At 39.3% G+C, this 14,564-nt stretch overlaps 1 protein-coding gene across 2 annotated transcripts in view; it reads left to right on the top strand.

Annotated features, from left to right (window-relative positions):
- Positions 1 to 10,055, top strand: part of LOC129778110 (GIGYF family protein Gyf) — a 38,419-nt gene extending 28,364 nt beyond the window's left edge. For both annotated transcript variants that reach the window (XM_055784838.1, XM_055784914.1), the window contains exons 6-8: positions 55 to 129; positions 7,529 to 7,683; positions 7,769 to 10,055. In XM_055784838.1, coding sequence (XP_055640813.1) covers positions 55 to 129; positions 7,529 to 7,683; positions 7,769 to 7,894 — 356 coding nt within the window. In that variant the 3' untranslated portion in view covers positions 7,895 to 10,055. The remainder of the gene's footprint in view (positions 1 to 54; positions 130 to 7,528; positions 7,684 to 7,768) is intronic.
- The last annotated feature ends 4,509 nt before the right edge of the window (positions 10,056 to 14,564 follow it).

Genomic DNA, 14,564 nt, shown 5'->3' with positions numbered 1-14,564 from the left:
CGAAAGTTGGAAGATTGTGTTAACTTCTCGTTTCTGTTTGTGTTTTTTTTTCAGTTCCAACATTCGTTGGCTTCTTGCAGGATATTGAATCGCCGTTCGAGGTGAAGGATTACATTAGACTCTATCTTGGTGAGTAGCTAAAGGCGTCATAAGGGGCTGTCCACATACCACGTGGACAACTTTAGGGGGGTTGGGGGTATAAATAATAAGTTCACGCTTGTCCACGGTGAGGGGGGTGGGGGTACAAATAATATCCACGTGGACACGTTAAACAAATTTTTGTCGAAAAGAACATTCAGATCTGCTTCCAAAAATGAATGAATTCTGTTCTGCATTTTCAACAATGTATAAACATTCCGCCCATTTTGAGTACTTTATATTCATCCATAAAATGGTTATGTCGAATATTGTTTGATATCATCGAACTTCTTCAGTGAAATAGGTATTCTGAATGAAACTTACATAAACGGTGAGCGATCAAACTTCCATTGGTAGTGGAAGATCATTGTTTTTAACTTCTAAGTCCAGGTCACCGTGAGAGTATATTTGACATGACGAACTGCTAATACATTTTTATCTGCAGACTACATGTGGGATGTTGAAAACTTGATGAAATGACCGGAATATTTGAAGGATTTTCAAAATAATTTGGAAAGGATTTAACGAATCGAGTGCTATCCAAATCTCTATAATATCTGCACAGAGTTCTGCACTTGTGTATTTTTTTTATCAATAGCGCGTCTAACGAACAGTGATTGGACATGAGAAGGTGCGAAAAAAGTCCCGACTCAAGTCCACGCTTTTGAACCATGGTTTGAGGCTAGCCTTAGGGATAATCGAGTGGAGCCACCGGCTCAATTCATCTTCGTTTCATTTGCGTTGCCAGTTAGCGATGGCTTTTTTCCGACTAAAGAGTAAAATTCATTGAAGGCGATTTGACGCTGATAAATGTCGCCTTCAATCGCACCCACCATTTTTGCTAATGAGTCAGCGCTCTCATTACCCGGATTTGGGCAATGTAAAGGGAGCCAGACAAAGGTGATGACACAACAGCGTCTGGATAGAGTACACAACATTTCTCGTATTCTCTCAAGGAAGTACGGCGAGTGCTTTTCCGGCCTCACTGAACGGACAGCTTCGACAGAGCTAACACTATCCGTTACGATGTAATAGTGTTCAACAGGTCTTGAGGAGACTGGCCAACGCCCAGTATATTGCTGCCAATTCAGCAATATATACTGAGCAGGGATACTGAAGACTGTGTGAGGTGCTAAAAAATTCGTTGAACACTCCAAATCCCGTGGACTCGTTTGTATAGGGCCTATCGGTAAAGTACATATTATCAAAATTGACACGCCCATGCTTTGCACCGAAGATCCTTGGAACGATCCCCGATTGAAGATAATCTGGAATTCCATGGATATCCCGCTTCATGGACAGATGAAAATGCACAGAGGAATAGATGTAATTCGGAAAACAAACACGATTGGGGATATACGAAGAAGGAAGAACCTGCATGGAGATGAATTCATGATATGAACTCATGAATCCGGAGTGAAAATTTAGCTCGATCAGCTGCTCAAAATTTCCGATCACCAATGGGTTCATGACCTTACACCGGATGAGGAACCGAAGAGATAATAAATTGAAGCGATCTTTTAGTGGGAGTACGCCTGCCAAAACCTCGAGACTCATGGTATGCGTTGAGGGCATACATCCCAACGCGATACGGAGACAAAGATACTGAATTCGCTCGAGTTTAATGATGTGTGTTTTGGCAGCTGATTGAAAACAGAAACTGCCATACTCCATCACTGAGAGAATAGTTGTTCGATACAACATTATAAGATCTTCTGGATGGGCTCCCCACCAGGTGCCGGTAATTTTACGGAGAATGTTTATTCTTTGTTGACTCAGATACCTAATATGGGCCCCGCAAGTATATTGGAGTCGAACCAGACGCCAAGATACTTGAATGACATAGCATGAGTGATCGGTTTACCCAAAAGTTGAAGCTTTGGTTTTGGTGGTCTATGCTTCCTAGAGAAGATCACCATCACTGTTTTCTCCGTGGAGAACTCAATCCCTAGACCAATGACCCAGGTTGCAAAATTGTTCAAAGTATCTTGTAAGTGTCCTTGCAGGTCTGATTCGTTTGATCCTACGACAGACACCACTCCATCATCTACAATCTCAGGCTGCAGTTTTGTGTAAGGCAATGTCAATGTCGCTCACCGAATACATCCGGATACAAGAAAGCATTGCTATTGGGCGGTTCGAATTGAAATCGGACGCGGGCTTTCCGGGTTTTTGAATAGCTATAACTCGTACTTGTCTCCAATCATCTGGAACAATATTATGCTCCAGAAACCGATTGAATAAATTAAACAAGCGATATTTCGCCGCATCAGGGAGGTTATTCAACAAGTTGAACTTAATTCTAACCTGAAAGACGCGAACGAGATTGTTGCTGATAAGCATTTCCTGGAACAGAACTGTTACATAAAAGGAGAGCAAGAGAGAATTCTACCATCGGAAAATCGGAATCAAGAACGCACATATCTTGTGGTATATCTCGAACAATTTTTAAGCGGAATCAGGACAAACCTTTCGTGCAAAATTAAAAATCCATCGATGTGAATATTCCTCGCTTGCATTCGTTGGAGAGCGATTTCTCATGATTCGATAACTTTTTCCAAAATTTTTTCATTGACGTTTCTCGTGACAAATCTCCCACGAAATTTCGCCAATAAGCACGTTTTTTCCCTTTTATCAAGTTTTTAAATTGATTTTCAAGGGATAAATACGTTTGAAAATTCTCAATGGTTCCACGTTTCCGAAAAGCTTTAAATGCATTCGATTTTTCTACATGAAGCTTGGAACACTGGCTATTCCACCATGGATTGGGAGGCCTTCGGCGAACGATGGAACCTGAGATGGGTTTCGTTTGAGCGCGAAGTGCGCTGTCGTAGATTAAACGAGAAAGGAAGTTATATTCCTCTGATGGAGGGAAACCATCTCTGGAATTGATGGCTAGGGAAAACGCGTCCGCATATTTTTTCCAGTCAATGTGTATTGTGAGGTCATATGTCATGTTTATATATTCAAATGAATTCGACCCAATGGCAGTGTTTGGATTTCGATCAAAATCGAATGATACACAATGTGTCATGCAAGTAAACTCTCACGAACATATAACCAAATATGAGAGGATCATTCAGATACTTGTATGAATGTCAGTAATCACTTGTGTAATATTTAGTGATTAAACTAAGAGAGGAACGAAGACTGTTGATTGCATATCCGATCTGTATCAAACATCGCATACCATTTTCGAAGCCTGCATACAAGTTTGAACCGCATATATCGTCCCATTTTACTATAGCGAAACCCACTGCACAGAAAAGTGCAAAGCAATAAATGATACAAGAAAAATTACGTCATCATTCAGCACCAAATAAGCTTTCTGACCAAAAGCGTATATGATAGCTTTGCTTGCATGCTGGTGTGCAATAAAGTGCGAACCGATGCAGAGTTATCTCGTTCTCTTTTGTGTCGTGATTCGCAACACATAACAACAAAAGAATACCGCTGGAGGAAATGTTTCCTGAAAGATCATATTTGAACGAACGAAAGCGATTTTTTCAATGAGTGGATCATTTGGCAAACACTGCCCAATGGTGATGGAAATTTTGATTGACAAGTGATCACTACCGTTGGGGCCCTGGATCACATTCCACTTGCAATCTAACTATAGTGAATTCGAGCAAAGCAAGAGGTCATGAGCACTTGGGTTAGCAGGAGGTTTAGGTACACGTGTTGTTTCCCAAGTGTTCAAAACGGTCATATTGAAGCTGTTACAACGGTCATATATCAACAATGAACGATTGTCGTCGTACTGTTCCCCCCAGGCAGTTCCATGAGAGAGTTCTGTTTCTCCCAGCGTCTTTTCAAGCTGAGAGCACGTGTGGGGCCCCTCCGCAATGTGGACACTTACGCTCAGTCACACTGAAGGATTCGCCCTCATGTTGCTCTCCGCAAGTGGCACAGCGTTCCTTGTTGGCGCAGTAAGCTGCTGTGTGACCAACTGATTTGCATTTGTTGCAAGTGGGCTTTGGCACGAAGAGTCGCACCGGTAGCCTCAATTTGTCCAGGAGGGCGGCACCAGAAAAAGTGACTTGACAAAAATGACTTGACGGCGCCAGTGGTTGTATGGTTAGCGTAACAGCCTCACAATCCGATCGGCCTGGGTTCAATCCCAGCTGGCGTCGTTGGGATTTTCTGAGGCGAAAAATCTCTGGTTACGTCTTCCTTCGGAGCGGAAGTAAAAGAAGTTGGCCCGGCTCATGAGTTGTTGAGTCTGATAGGTAGGAACAGGTGGAGTCGCCTCCCTGATGTCGGTGATTGGCACTAAAGTGGCGGAAATAGGCCGACGAAAAATAAGCGAAGATAAAAAAAAAAAAAAAAAAAAAAATGACTTGGGTGACTTTTCCAAGTTGGTGACATTCCAAGATCTGGAGTTCCATCAAGGGTAGTCTCTTGAACTTGCCAACCCCCTCACTTTGTATTTTTTTTCGCAAGTCAGACCCGTTTCAGATATCACGCCCCCAATTCCTACCTTATGGGACGGAATGAATACTCTATATTCAAGGTTGAAATGCTTATCAGCAACAATCTCGTTCGCGTCTTTCTGGTTTGACACGACAATACGCAATTTGTTCGGTCTAACCTTACAAATTTCCGATACGGAGGTATATCTAGTCAGATCTGTCATGATCTGAATATCCCCCAGGGCTATACTATTAGGTTTGGGCCGGAAAAAAAGCAACCCACGGCCCAGTTCCAGATGTATTTTCTGGATAGACCCTGACAAGTGGAGACAACAGGGGAGAAATGCGAGGACGAGTGTTGAGAGGAAACGGTTACATCAGTGGGGAGAAGTGAAATCGACAATTGGGTGGGAGTATTTTTTTTTATCCCATCCGTTTATTAGGCTCATTTAGCAATTCAGTTGTCACAGAGCCGAATTTATTCGTATACATTTTTATGTTAAGATAACTATTGTTGTATATTATTTAGGCTTAAGATTCCTATCCATCGATAAACATTTGTTTTTTTTTATGTATAGCACAGTAGCTGTTTAGGCCTAAGAATATTCCAATTCTATCGATACACAACACATGCCGAGTGTTCCATTTCTATCGATACACAACACATGCCGCCTTTTTCGGCGTTAGAATATTCCTATTGTTCGAATGTTCACAGTTGGACTGTTCACAACGGGACTGCTGATATGAGGCTTCCATTGCTGTGTTAGAATTAGCACCAATTACCGATGCAGCAGATCGTAATGTGAGCGGTAAGGGACTGGGATTACCGACACATGATGATTGTTGCGTGGACGTAGTAGCTAGAATAACACACAAAGATGGTCAGTTGAGGGGCCCTGAGTTATTAGCTCATGATCGTTCGCTTAGTAGCGGACACGCAACCAATTAGGCTACGAAGACCGGGTGGGAGTATTGAAGGGAGTGGTTTGTAATTTTTTTGGAATTGGGTTTGGTAGGGTGGACTGATTCATCCCCGGAAGAGGTGTCTTCTGTTGCAGTAACACGGTTCCAATTTTTTCCTGATCTTTTTTCATATCGGTTTCAGTATCGAAAATCTCCATCTCAAGAGATCCCCCGCTTTCATTAATTGTTATTATAAAGTTATCGTTCTCTTATAATTATTTTTAACTGTATTTATACCTCGCGTTTTAACTTCTTAACGAATGACCGCGTGTTACCGAGGCGAAAAAAAAACACTTCACCAACCACGAAGTCAATAACTCTATTTTTTTTTATCCCATTTATTTATTTATTAGGCATTATTTAGCATTTTAGCTGTAACAAAGCCGGGTTTTAATCGTGTACATGTACATATGTTTATAGGAAAACTGTAAATTACACAGTGGTTAGTAGTAGCCATTTCTGCGTAAGGGTATTCTTTCTGTTCTTCCATTGTTCAGCAGACCGGACAGCGGAGACAGTTGATATTGATCATTGTTGGGTTATTTATAGAACAGCAGCCCGATGTTTCTTGCAGAGCAGAGCAGTTGTATGGATGAATCGATCTAATTTCGACCGTGGATCGATCTCCATCGCTGATGATGTTTGGGTGGACGTAGTTATTCTATAACAACACAAAGATGGTCAATTGAGGGTCCTGAGTTTGAACTCACGACCGATCACTTAGTAAGCGAACGCGTAACCAAGTGGCTACGAAGACCCCCAATAAGTCTATTGTTATAAGGGAAATAAAGACGAAACAACTTTGTGTCCGACGGCTTCGGCGGGTCGACGAAGAATTTTTTTTTTCATTAGAAAAACGCCAAACATAAAATAAGAGTATTTTAAAATTGAATACAGGTGAACCTGTTTTGTGCGATTTCTTTTTTTTTTATCTGTATTATAGTGATTTTCAACTCATTTGGCTGGTTCGTCACTTTTACTTCCATTTTTTGGAAGAATGTCGGGAGTGAGAATTGAACTCGTGACCTTCAGCGTGAGAAGCATGGATGTTACCACTACGCCAGATCGACTCCATATGTGCGATTTCTCATTTGTGTGACTGGTTAGGTGCGATTTTATTATTTGTGCGATTAGTTTTTGTGATTCAAGACCCATTGTCAAAAAATAAATCGCACAAAAAGAGCCGTACAAACAAGGAATCACACAAAAACAGACCGCACAACAACAGATTTGCTTGCATAAGCACAATGCAATTATTTTATTTTTTTCAATTAAAATATTCGCGTTGACGGCGGAATGGTGTCGACATCTGAATACGACATTGGTTTGTATGAGGCCAACATTTCTCTATAAGATTAGCCGGCCCTAAACAGTTTTAAATTACTAAAATTTGTATGAAATTTTTTTCTTACAGTTATTTATATACTACAAGTACGTTGTTCTGACCCTAATTTAAACTATTTTCTATGAATTTTCAGATATTCTCACCAAAACTCACCATTATAATATAAAATTATCTTTAGACACAATTTTAGTTCGATATTCTTTCACTACTTGCAAGCAAAAGTGATTTTCATTTACATTACTTTGAAAGCAAACCAAAAACGCTTTATTTGTTCTTGCAATGTCTTTTCAACGTATATACACATCCAACTAAAATATGTAGGGTAAAAGTTGATTTTTCTCACAAAAAAATCTCTAAAAACATATAGCTATCTCACCACGAATCGATAGTCTGGGTTTCTTTTTTTTAATAAAAATTGTTTTTGAGGCAGAAATTTTGCAAAATAATGTGTCTGGCATCTTTAAAAAAATAAGAAAGAGTCAAGAAAGATGGACACTTGAAGGGAAAGGGTGACACTAATTGAAAATTCAAGTTTATTTACTCCACGCTTGTCCACGGAGGGGGAGGGGGAGTCTCAAATCGTGCTTTTTCTGTCCACGTGGTATGTGGACAGCCCCTAAGATCGATTTATGAACATTTAATGATGATTTCTGTCGGGGTGGCTTCACAGGCGAGACAAAGGAATGCTCTGAGTTTGCTAAACAATTCCTGGAAAGACGCTCCAAGTATAAGAATTTGATGCGCCAGAAAAACGCCCACATCGACGATATGTGCAAGCCGGCTCCGGCCATCAATCCGTCGTCCAACGATTTCCAAGAGATCAAGGTAAATGTGTGTGTGTGTGTGTGTGTGTGCCGCGTTTTGTGCGTGTGCGTGTGTAATTTGAACTGAACTTTTCTATCAATCCCAGGGCAAAGGCAAGAAGGTGAAGAAAAACAAGATGACCAAGCTTGATAATCGAATTTTGGGCTTCTCGGTGACCGCCGCCCCGGACCGTCTGAACGTGGGCGACCGCGACTACGGCGACAATGCTTAAAACACGAGAAAAAAAACGCCACTGAAAGTGAAAAGGAACACACATTTAAGTCAAGTATAGTATGAGAGATGGTTTTTCGTTTTTCTTAGCGCATAGTGTGGACATGTTTAAAATTGTATCTTGCGTTAGGTAGAAGAAGATAATCAAACAGAGCAAACAGAACAATATTTGGCCCATCGCGTAAAAAAACCATACTATTCCACAATTTAAACAAAAACAAAAAGCATAAACATTTTGATCCACATATACCCAAAAACTGATAGGAGGAATTAATAATCACTGCATATTCAGCTGAGTTTCGGAAAAAGGGTAAGAGCAGGGGAAGAGAAAATGATTCGAGTGAATCAGCTGTTATAGAAGAAGCTTTGGATTTCGGTTTTCACGTTAAATGAACTTCGAAGTGCGCAAGAGTGCAAGAGCAGACGATTATGTCGTTATGAATCATTATCCTTTATAGAGATTTTTGCAGTTTATAATTCGCAGATACACGAATGCTGATCGTATTGTTTTTTTCGGCGCTTTCCGAATGAATAGTTATAATATGTTCTTATTCTACTTGTTTTGATGAATCTAACACGGTCAAACCATATGCGTATGTTTGATTAATTTTAATTGTGTCTTGAGAAAGAAAAAGTGTTCTTTCGAATTGGTCCGAAATCAGTATAGCTTCATGTTAAATACAGAGAATGTTGTTCCGTTCAAAATGTCTTTCGAGAATCAGTAAAAAAACAAAAAAAAAGTCGGTTAATCTTGATAATAGTCAACAGCTGTAGAATTATTTTCCACCACCACTCTGAACCAACCCGAATCAATCAGTTCACCTTACATAGACGGAATATTCTATTCGTTGAACGTTACACTTTTCTTTTAATAACGATACTGTGGGTGTTTTGGTGACCTAACTGCAATCGAATAATTATATTCATACACAATTCCTTTTACTGTATACATTGTATAGGTTTAAGTCAGAGCGTTTCCTTTTTATTCATATTTCCTAGTTTCCAATCACACCTATTTTTCCATAAATATACATACACTCACACACGTATTGAGAATACCAATAAAGCAAATTAACGTCATAAATCTAGCAAAAACATACAAACAAACAGAAACACAACAATTAGAGTGTAATTAGAGTTTTCACATATGGGGCAAAACGAAGCAAAAACATTGAAGAAGAATCTGGCGGAGAGAAGCTGGACAAACCGAAGCAGCATACTGAATGTGTGTTTTTTTTATGTCGCTAGTGGGACGGAAGCGTTGAAAATCCAGTGGCGCACGTTGAGGAGCAAACAACTATAAAAAAACTAACAAATTTTGTTATCCACAAACTATGACTACACACAATATACAACTACTTACTCGAACCGAGAAATTGGGAGTATGCAAAATATGAGGTAAACATAAAACAACTAGCCATTTTCGAGTAATCAAAAAGAGCAAAACTGCGTTGGCAGGAGGAGGAGGAGAAGAAGGAGGGGATAGACCTTTTAAAGGGCTTATCGTTAAGTTTTGTGGTTTATAATCAGTTAGCAGCTAAACCAGGAGTAATATACACAACTGAAGAGCTTCCATCGAAATGCGAAACAATGTGTTACGCATAGAAAAATAAGATCGAACCAAAAGCTGGAAGAGCAAGCGCATTGAAGTGTTATTGGAAGAATGTGTACTGTTATAAATTTCTCTTTCGATTTGTTAGGACGGAGAGGAAGAAAGGTATATTTTAAGCTCGAATTTCACGAGGAATATATAATGATTTGTCCCAAGATATCGTATAACTTTGAAAACTGTGTGGTGAACGATGAAGATGATTATGATGATGATGATGTTGCTGCTGCTGCTGCTGCTGCTGCTGCTGTTGACACTGATCGATCGTTTACTGTATTTGTTTACTATTATCCTTATTATACGAATTGATGATTTTTCCTTTCTAACTGAACAATGAACTTAAATCCGGATTGAATGATTCTCGGTTCGGCTGGGGAATGCAAGATGCGCGCGCAGCGCCAGGAGGATAACAGTTCTATTCCTGAAAGGAATGAACAGGAATAATGTAATTAAGAGAAGACGATGACGAGGAAGAAGAAAATGATAATTTACACAATTTCTTATATAAAAAGGAATAAAAATTAGAAGTTATATTATCCTTGAAGCATTAAAATTCAGTCGGTGTTTGGACTTTATTCTTCACGTATGGAACCAAAAGAACGCATGTCACTCCTATTGACATCTAATTGGACACAACGCAGCAATTGCATGAAGGAAGGAACGGAACTTTTATGAGATGAGTAATTTCCTTTTGGTTTAACAATTGCTTAATAGACACAGCTATTGCGACATTCAAATGACGCATTCATTATGTACAATGTGGCTTCAACTATTAATTATTTTTTCTTGTTTGCAGTCTCCCAGATTGTATGGCGGACCCGAATTCACTCACGACAATAATATGGAGCGACCTTTTGTTTGGAACAGTTTTCGAACCTACAAAGGATGGAAATGAGAGATGAAAAGACTTGCATTACCGTTCTGTGTATTCTAATATGTATCTCGGAGCATTCAATTGATTGCGGGTTTTATTTTCCTTGACAGACCAGACTAAAAAAGCGTAAGAGCTTACTGAACACTGCCTCATTGTGTGTCTGTCTCTGAATGTATTCACATTTTTTTTCTTTCATTGGAAAATACTTGTAGATTAAGGACTACTCTTTTTGAATTTCTACAATCTGTTGCATGTTTGTGCGAAAAAGTAACTAACTTATACTATAAATTCTATTACTAAGGTACAGACAATTTCAAGTCAACTAATTTCTTCCATTTAGCCAACCAAGCTACTCAAGATGGAACCTTCTTCGAGACTGAATACTTTTTAATAGCGACGGGAAGTTGGTGCCATAAAATAGTTGCTCGTACAATGAAGGCATTGTGGTATTTAGATCTGTTGGAATGTGGTAGCATTATCAACGTAGTCTAAAATATCATTTCCCAGAGTAATATTTGGCAAATTTGAAGGCCTCTGCTGACGAGTTATAAACATTAATTTAGTTTTAGACGTTTCAATGGGAGAAGATTCTACTTTGACCAAATGAAAACTTGTTTTAGGTCAGCATTAAGAAGTTGAGACTACAGATGAATTGAGAACGTAAAAGTGTAGCTGTACGTCGTTAGCAAACATGTATATCGTGCACACTCTAAGCACGTTCGGTAAGTCATTAATGAATAATGAAAATAATAATGGTTCAAGGATCGATCCTTGGGGAACACCTGATAGGATGATGGCTTGACTTGAAAGCATATCGTCATTTTCTACGACTTGAGTGCTTCGAGACAGGTATGATTCAATGAAAGTCACGGCAGCACTAGTAAATCTAAATTGAATGGACAATTTTTTCTTCATGAGAAACCCTGTCGAATGCTTTGGAAAAATCAATAAGTATCCGAAATCCTGTACCTTTCCTATCAATGGTTCGATGAATGTCATCATGAATCTATAGAAGGGTTGTAGTAGTGCTATGATTTGAACGGAAACCCGATTGGTAAGGACTGATCAAATCAAAACGATTAATGAATGATTGAATTTGCCTTTTAACAACTTTCTCAAATGCTTTAGATAGGGAGCAAAGAATGCTTATCGGACGAAGGTTATTTAAATCAAAACCTCTAGGTCGTTTACAAATTGGTATATCTTTCGAAGATTTCCATATACGAGGGTATTTCGAGGTTGAAACGACCAGGTTGAAGACGTAAGCAATAGGAGAAATGACATATGGCAAGATTAGCTTTACAAACTTCAAAGGTAACCCATTTAGCCTAGCATCTAGCATCTAGCCCAACAGCATTAGAAGATATGGAAAAAATTGCAGAAGATACATCTAACTCATCACATATGTTGAATTTCAACCCATTGTCATTCATCTGAAGAATTGGCAAGAGCCCATCATCACGCGTAAAATTGACTTAGACTTTTGAATTGACCAGGGCCCGAAATCTTCGAAGGTGAAAAATGAGAACCGACTCTACTCTCAGCAGCTTCGCTTCGACTAGAACTGCTTCGGCAGTCGCCGGCAACAAAAAGTGACTTGACTAGAAAACGAATTGACTAGCGTTGACTAGCGAGGATGACTGATGAACTAGTCCAGTCAGTGGTTATTTTAACTGATTCGACTAATGAATACAAATGAATACAAATCTGCCTCTTCATTCAACTGACTTCAATCCACACTTCCATTTCCTCCTGACACTAATTCATACCCGCGTACGCAATATTATTTTTACGTCCATATAAAGAGGAACGAAAACATGATTTTTGATGCAAAAAAGATGTTACCTCATCAATGGACGGTTTATTGTCTACCCATCGTGAACTCAAACCAACGAACTAAGACATTTATCAAGTATGCTATAAAGGTCCTCGCGTTAGTATTAGTTAATATTGGGCGTGCAAAATAGCGCACACACACTGCACGTTATTTTATACGTGTAAGTAATTTTCGTTTACGATACAAAATAATCAAGCTCACCTGTAGCGTATGTCAAGCCACGTTGAACTCAAACATCAATGCATGCACATGTATATGGGAGAGTGAAAGAGAGGAACGAATTCGTTTTGGGGGAAGTCACTTCAAAATGCAATGAAGACAATTTGACTGGGAAGAACGAAATGCTATAGTCGAGTCGGTAGAGGGAGATAGCGACTAAACGCCCGACTGACTGTTCAGTCGTTTTGGCAGAGAAACAGCGTGAAGAAGCCAAAAGTCATTACTAACTGACTATGGATATAGTCAGTCAGATAGTCAGCTGACTATCCTCAGTTGACTATGACTATGCAGAGCCCTGGAATTGACTTTAAAAAAATAACTCTTGATTACTGCCGTTCAACGCATAGTTGTCCATTGTTTCAGAATCAGCAACTGAGGAAAACGCAATCAAAGTTTTCTAGCATTTTATCTAGCTTTAAGCATTCCAATTTAGTGATACACCGGCTTTTTTATAAGCACTAAACTATTGTTTGATGAAATGTGAAAAATTCCCCTCACGGAATCAATCAAGCTTGATTACGGATTTAAAAATTCATGGTGGGACAGTTATGCCTAGAATATCGACATGGGAAAATATTACTTGTTTTTTTAAATACTAGGAACAAGCAACGATTTTTTTTTGTGTTTTCCGAAAGATTATGCACCAAATTATCGTTTTATAAAAAAAAGTGAAATTTGCCAAAAAGTACAATGTGAGAACTATGCCTAAAATAGCAGTTTAATAGTGTAAAACAGTAGACACATTTGGTGCCATAGCAAGTAGCATCGGAATGTAGTACAGGGCGGACTCTATTATATGCAGTCTCGCATTGCTTTTCACTGTATATACAGGGGAGCTTCGATATATCGTCACTCGATATAATGCACATTTTATCTCGATGTAACGTACACATTTTCAATGTGTAAAAAATCTTTTCGGAATAGGTACTGAGAGTTTCATGCCAATCTCACCGGTTCAAAATTGTCACTTTATGGTCTGGGAATAGGTTCCCGAATTTCAGTTACAATCTATCTGTGTACTACCATAGCCCATAATCAGGTCTTTCATATGAAATTTTCATTTTTGCAAACACGCTCTGTAATCTGGTTCGAACACTTGTGCTGAAGAATAAAGGTGCAAGCTGTCATTTTATCTATTTACACTTAAGGTTTGATTCTGTCCGAATCCGGAATCATTGTACATTTTATGCAGCGGTTGCAGTAGGCGTATCTCAAATCTTTTGACAGCAAATTGTTTGGAAAACCTGTATCTTTCGACGGTAAGAATTTCAGTTCATCCGTTTTGTTTTAAAAAGTTAAAGTGCAGGATGGATGCCGGGAGAAGAAATTTGATTTTGGACATCTACATTAAAAATTTCGGCGTAGTCGAAATCGCTGAAAGTGGCCAAATTGACAGGGAATGATGTGCTGAAACATATTCGTGAACGTGCAACTGTTCAGATGCAGCCGAGAACGCGTCTTAGTGGAACATACGATCGGAAGCTGAGGTTGAAGGTATTGAGATAATTAACGCAAACCCGAGACTTTGGGACTACGACATCGCCACAAACTCAACTGTATCTAAAGTACAATCCGTATAATCCATAAGTGAGAAGGTTATCGTAATTCCGAATCCAAATCAACGCCTGCGATGCACTGTTGAAACGGAACGAACTCGACCCATTTTTAAAGAAGATGGTGACTGGTGATGAAAAGTGGATCACGTACGACAACCTAAAGCGAAAAAAGTCGTGGTCGAAGCGCGGTGAGCCGGCCCAAACCATCGCCAAGCCCGGATTGTCTTCTAAATGGCAACAAGTTTGTGACTTAAATTGGATAACTTTAAGCATGTCAAATTTCAATCAGAAATATGACATTTCTTTTTCCCCAACCCTATATTTAGAGAAACAAATATGATACAAAACATTGAATACGTTCACCTTTGGTGGCCCAAGACTGCTCGGCTGCCATGGAATCCTAGTAAAGGCCAATGCTGAACTGAAACCTTTCGCCATATCCGGCTGTTTTGGTAAGACACCAACAATTGGTTCTCACTTGTACTTCTGGCTCTCGCATGTTTTTGACCCCAAACAGTACGGTTGAATTATTCAATGTTGTCCAAAACATTTGTTTACATTGTCTTGTCTAGGGAC

This window comes from Toxorhynchites rutilus, chromosome 1 (assembly GCF_029784135.1).
Source record: "Toxorhynchites rutilus septentrionalis strain SRP chromosome 1, ASM2978413v1, whole genome shotgun sequence".
NCBI classification, from domain to species: domain Eukaryota; kingdom Metazoa; phylum Arthropoda; class Insecta; order Diptera; family Culicidae; genus Toxorhynchites; species Toxorhynchites rutilus.
The sequence above is the reverse complement of the archived record's forward strand: the minus strand, read 5'-3'. Positions and strand labels throughout refer to the sequence as shown.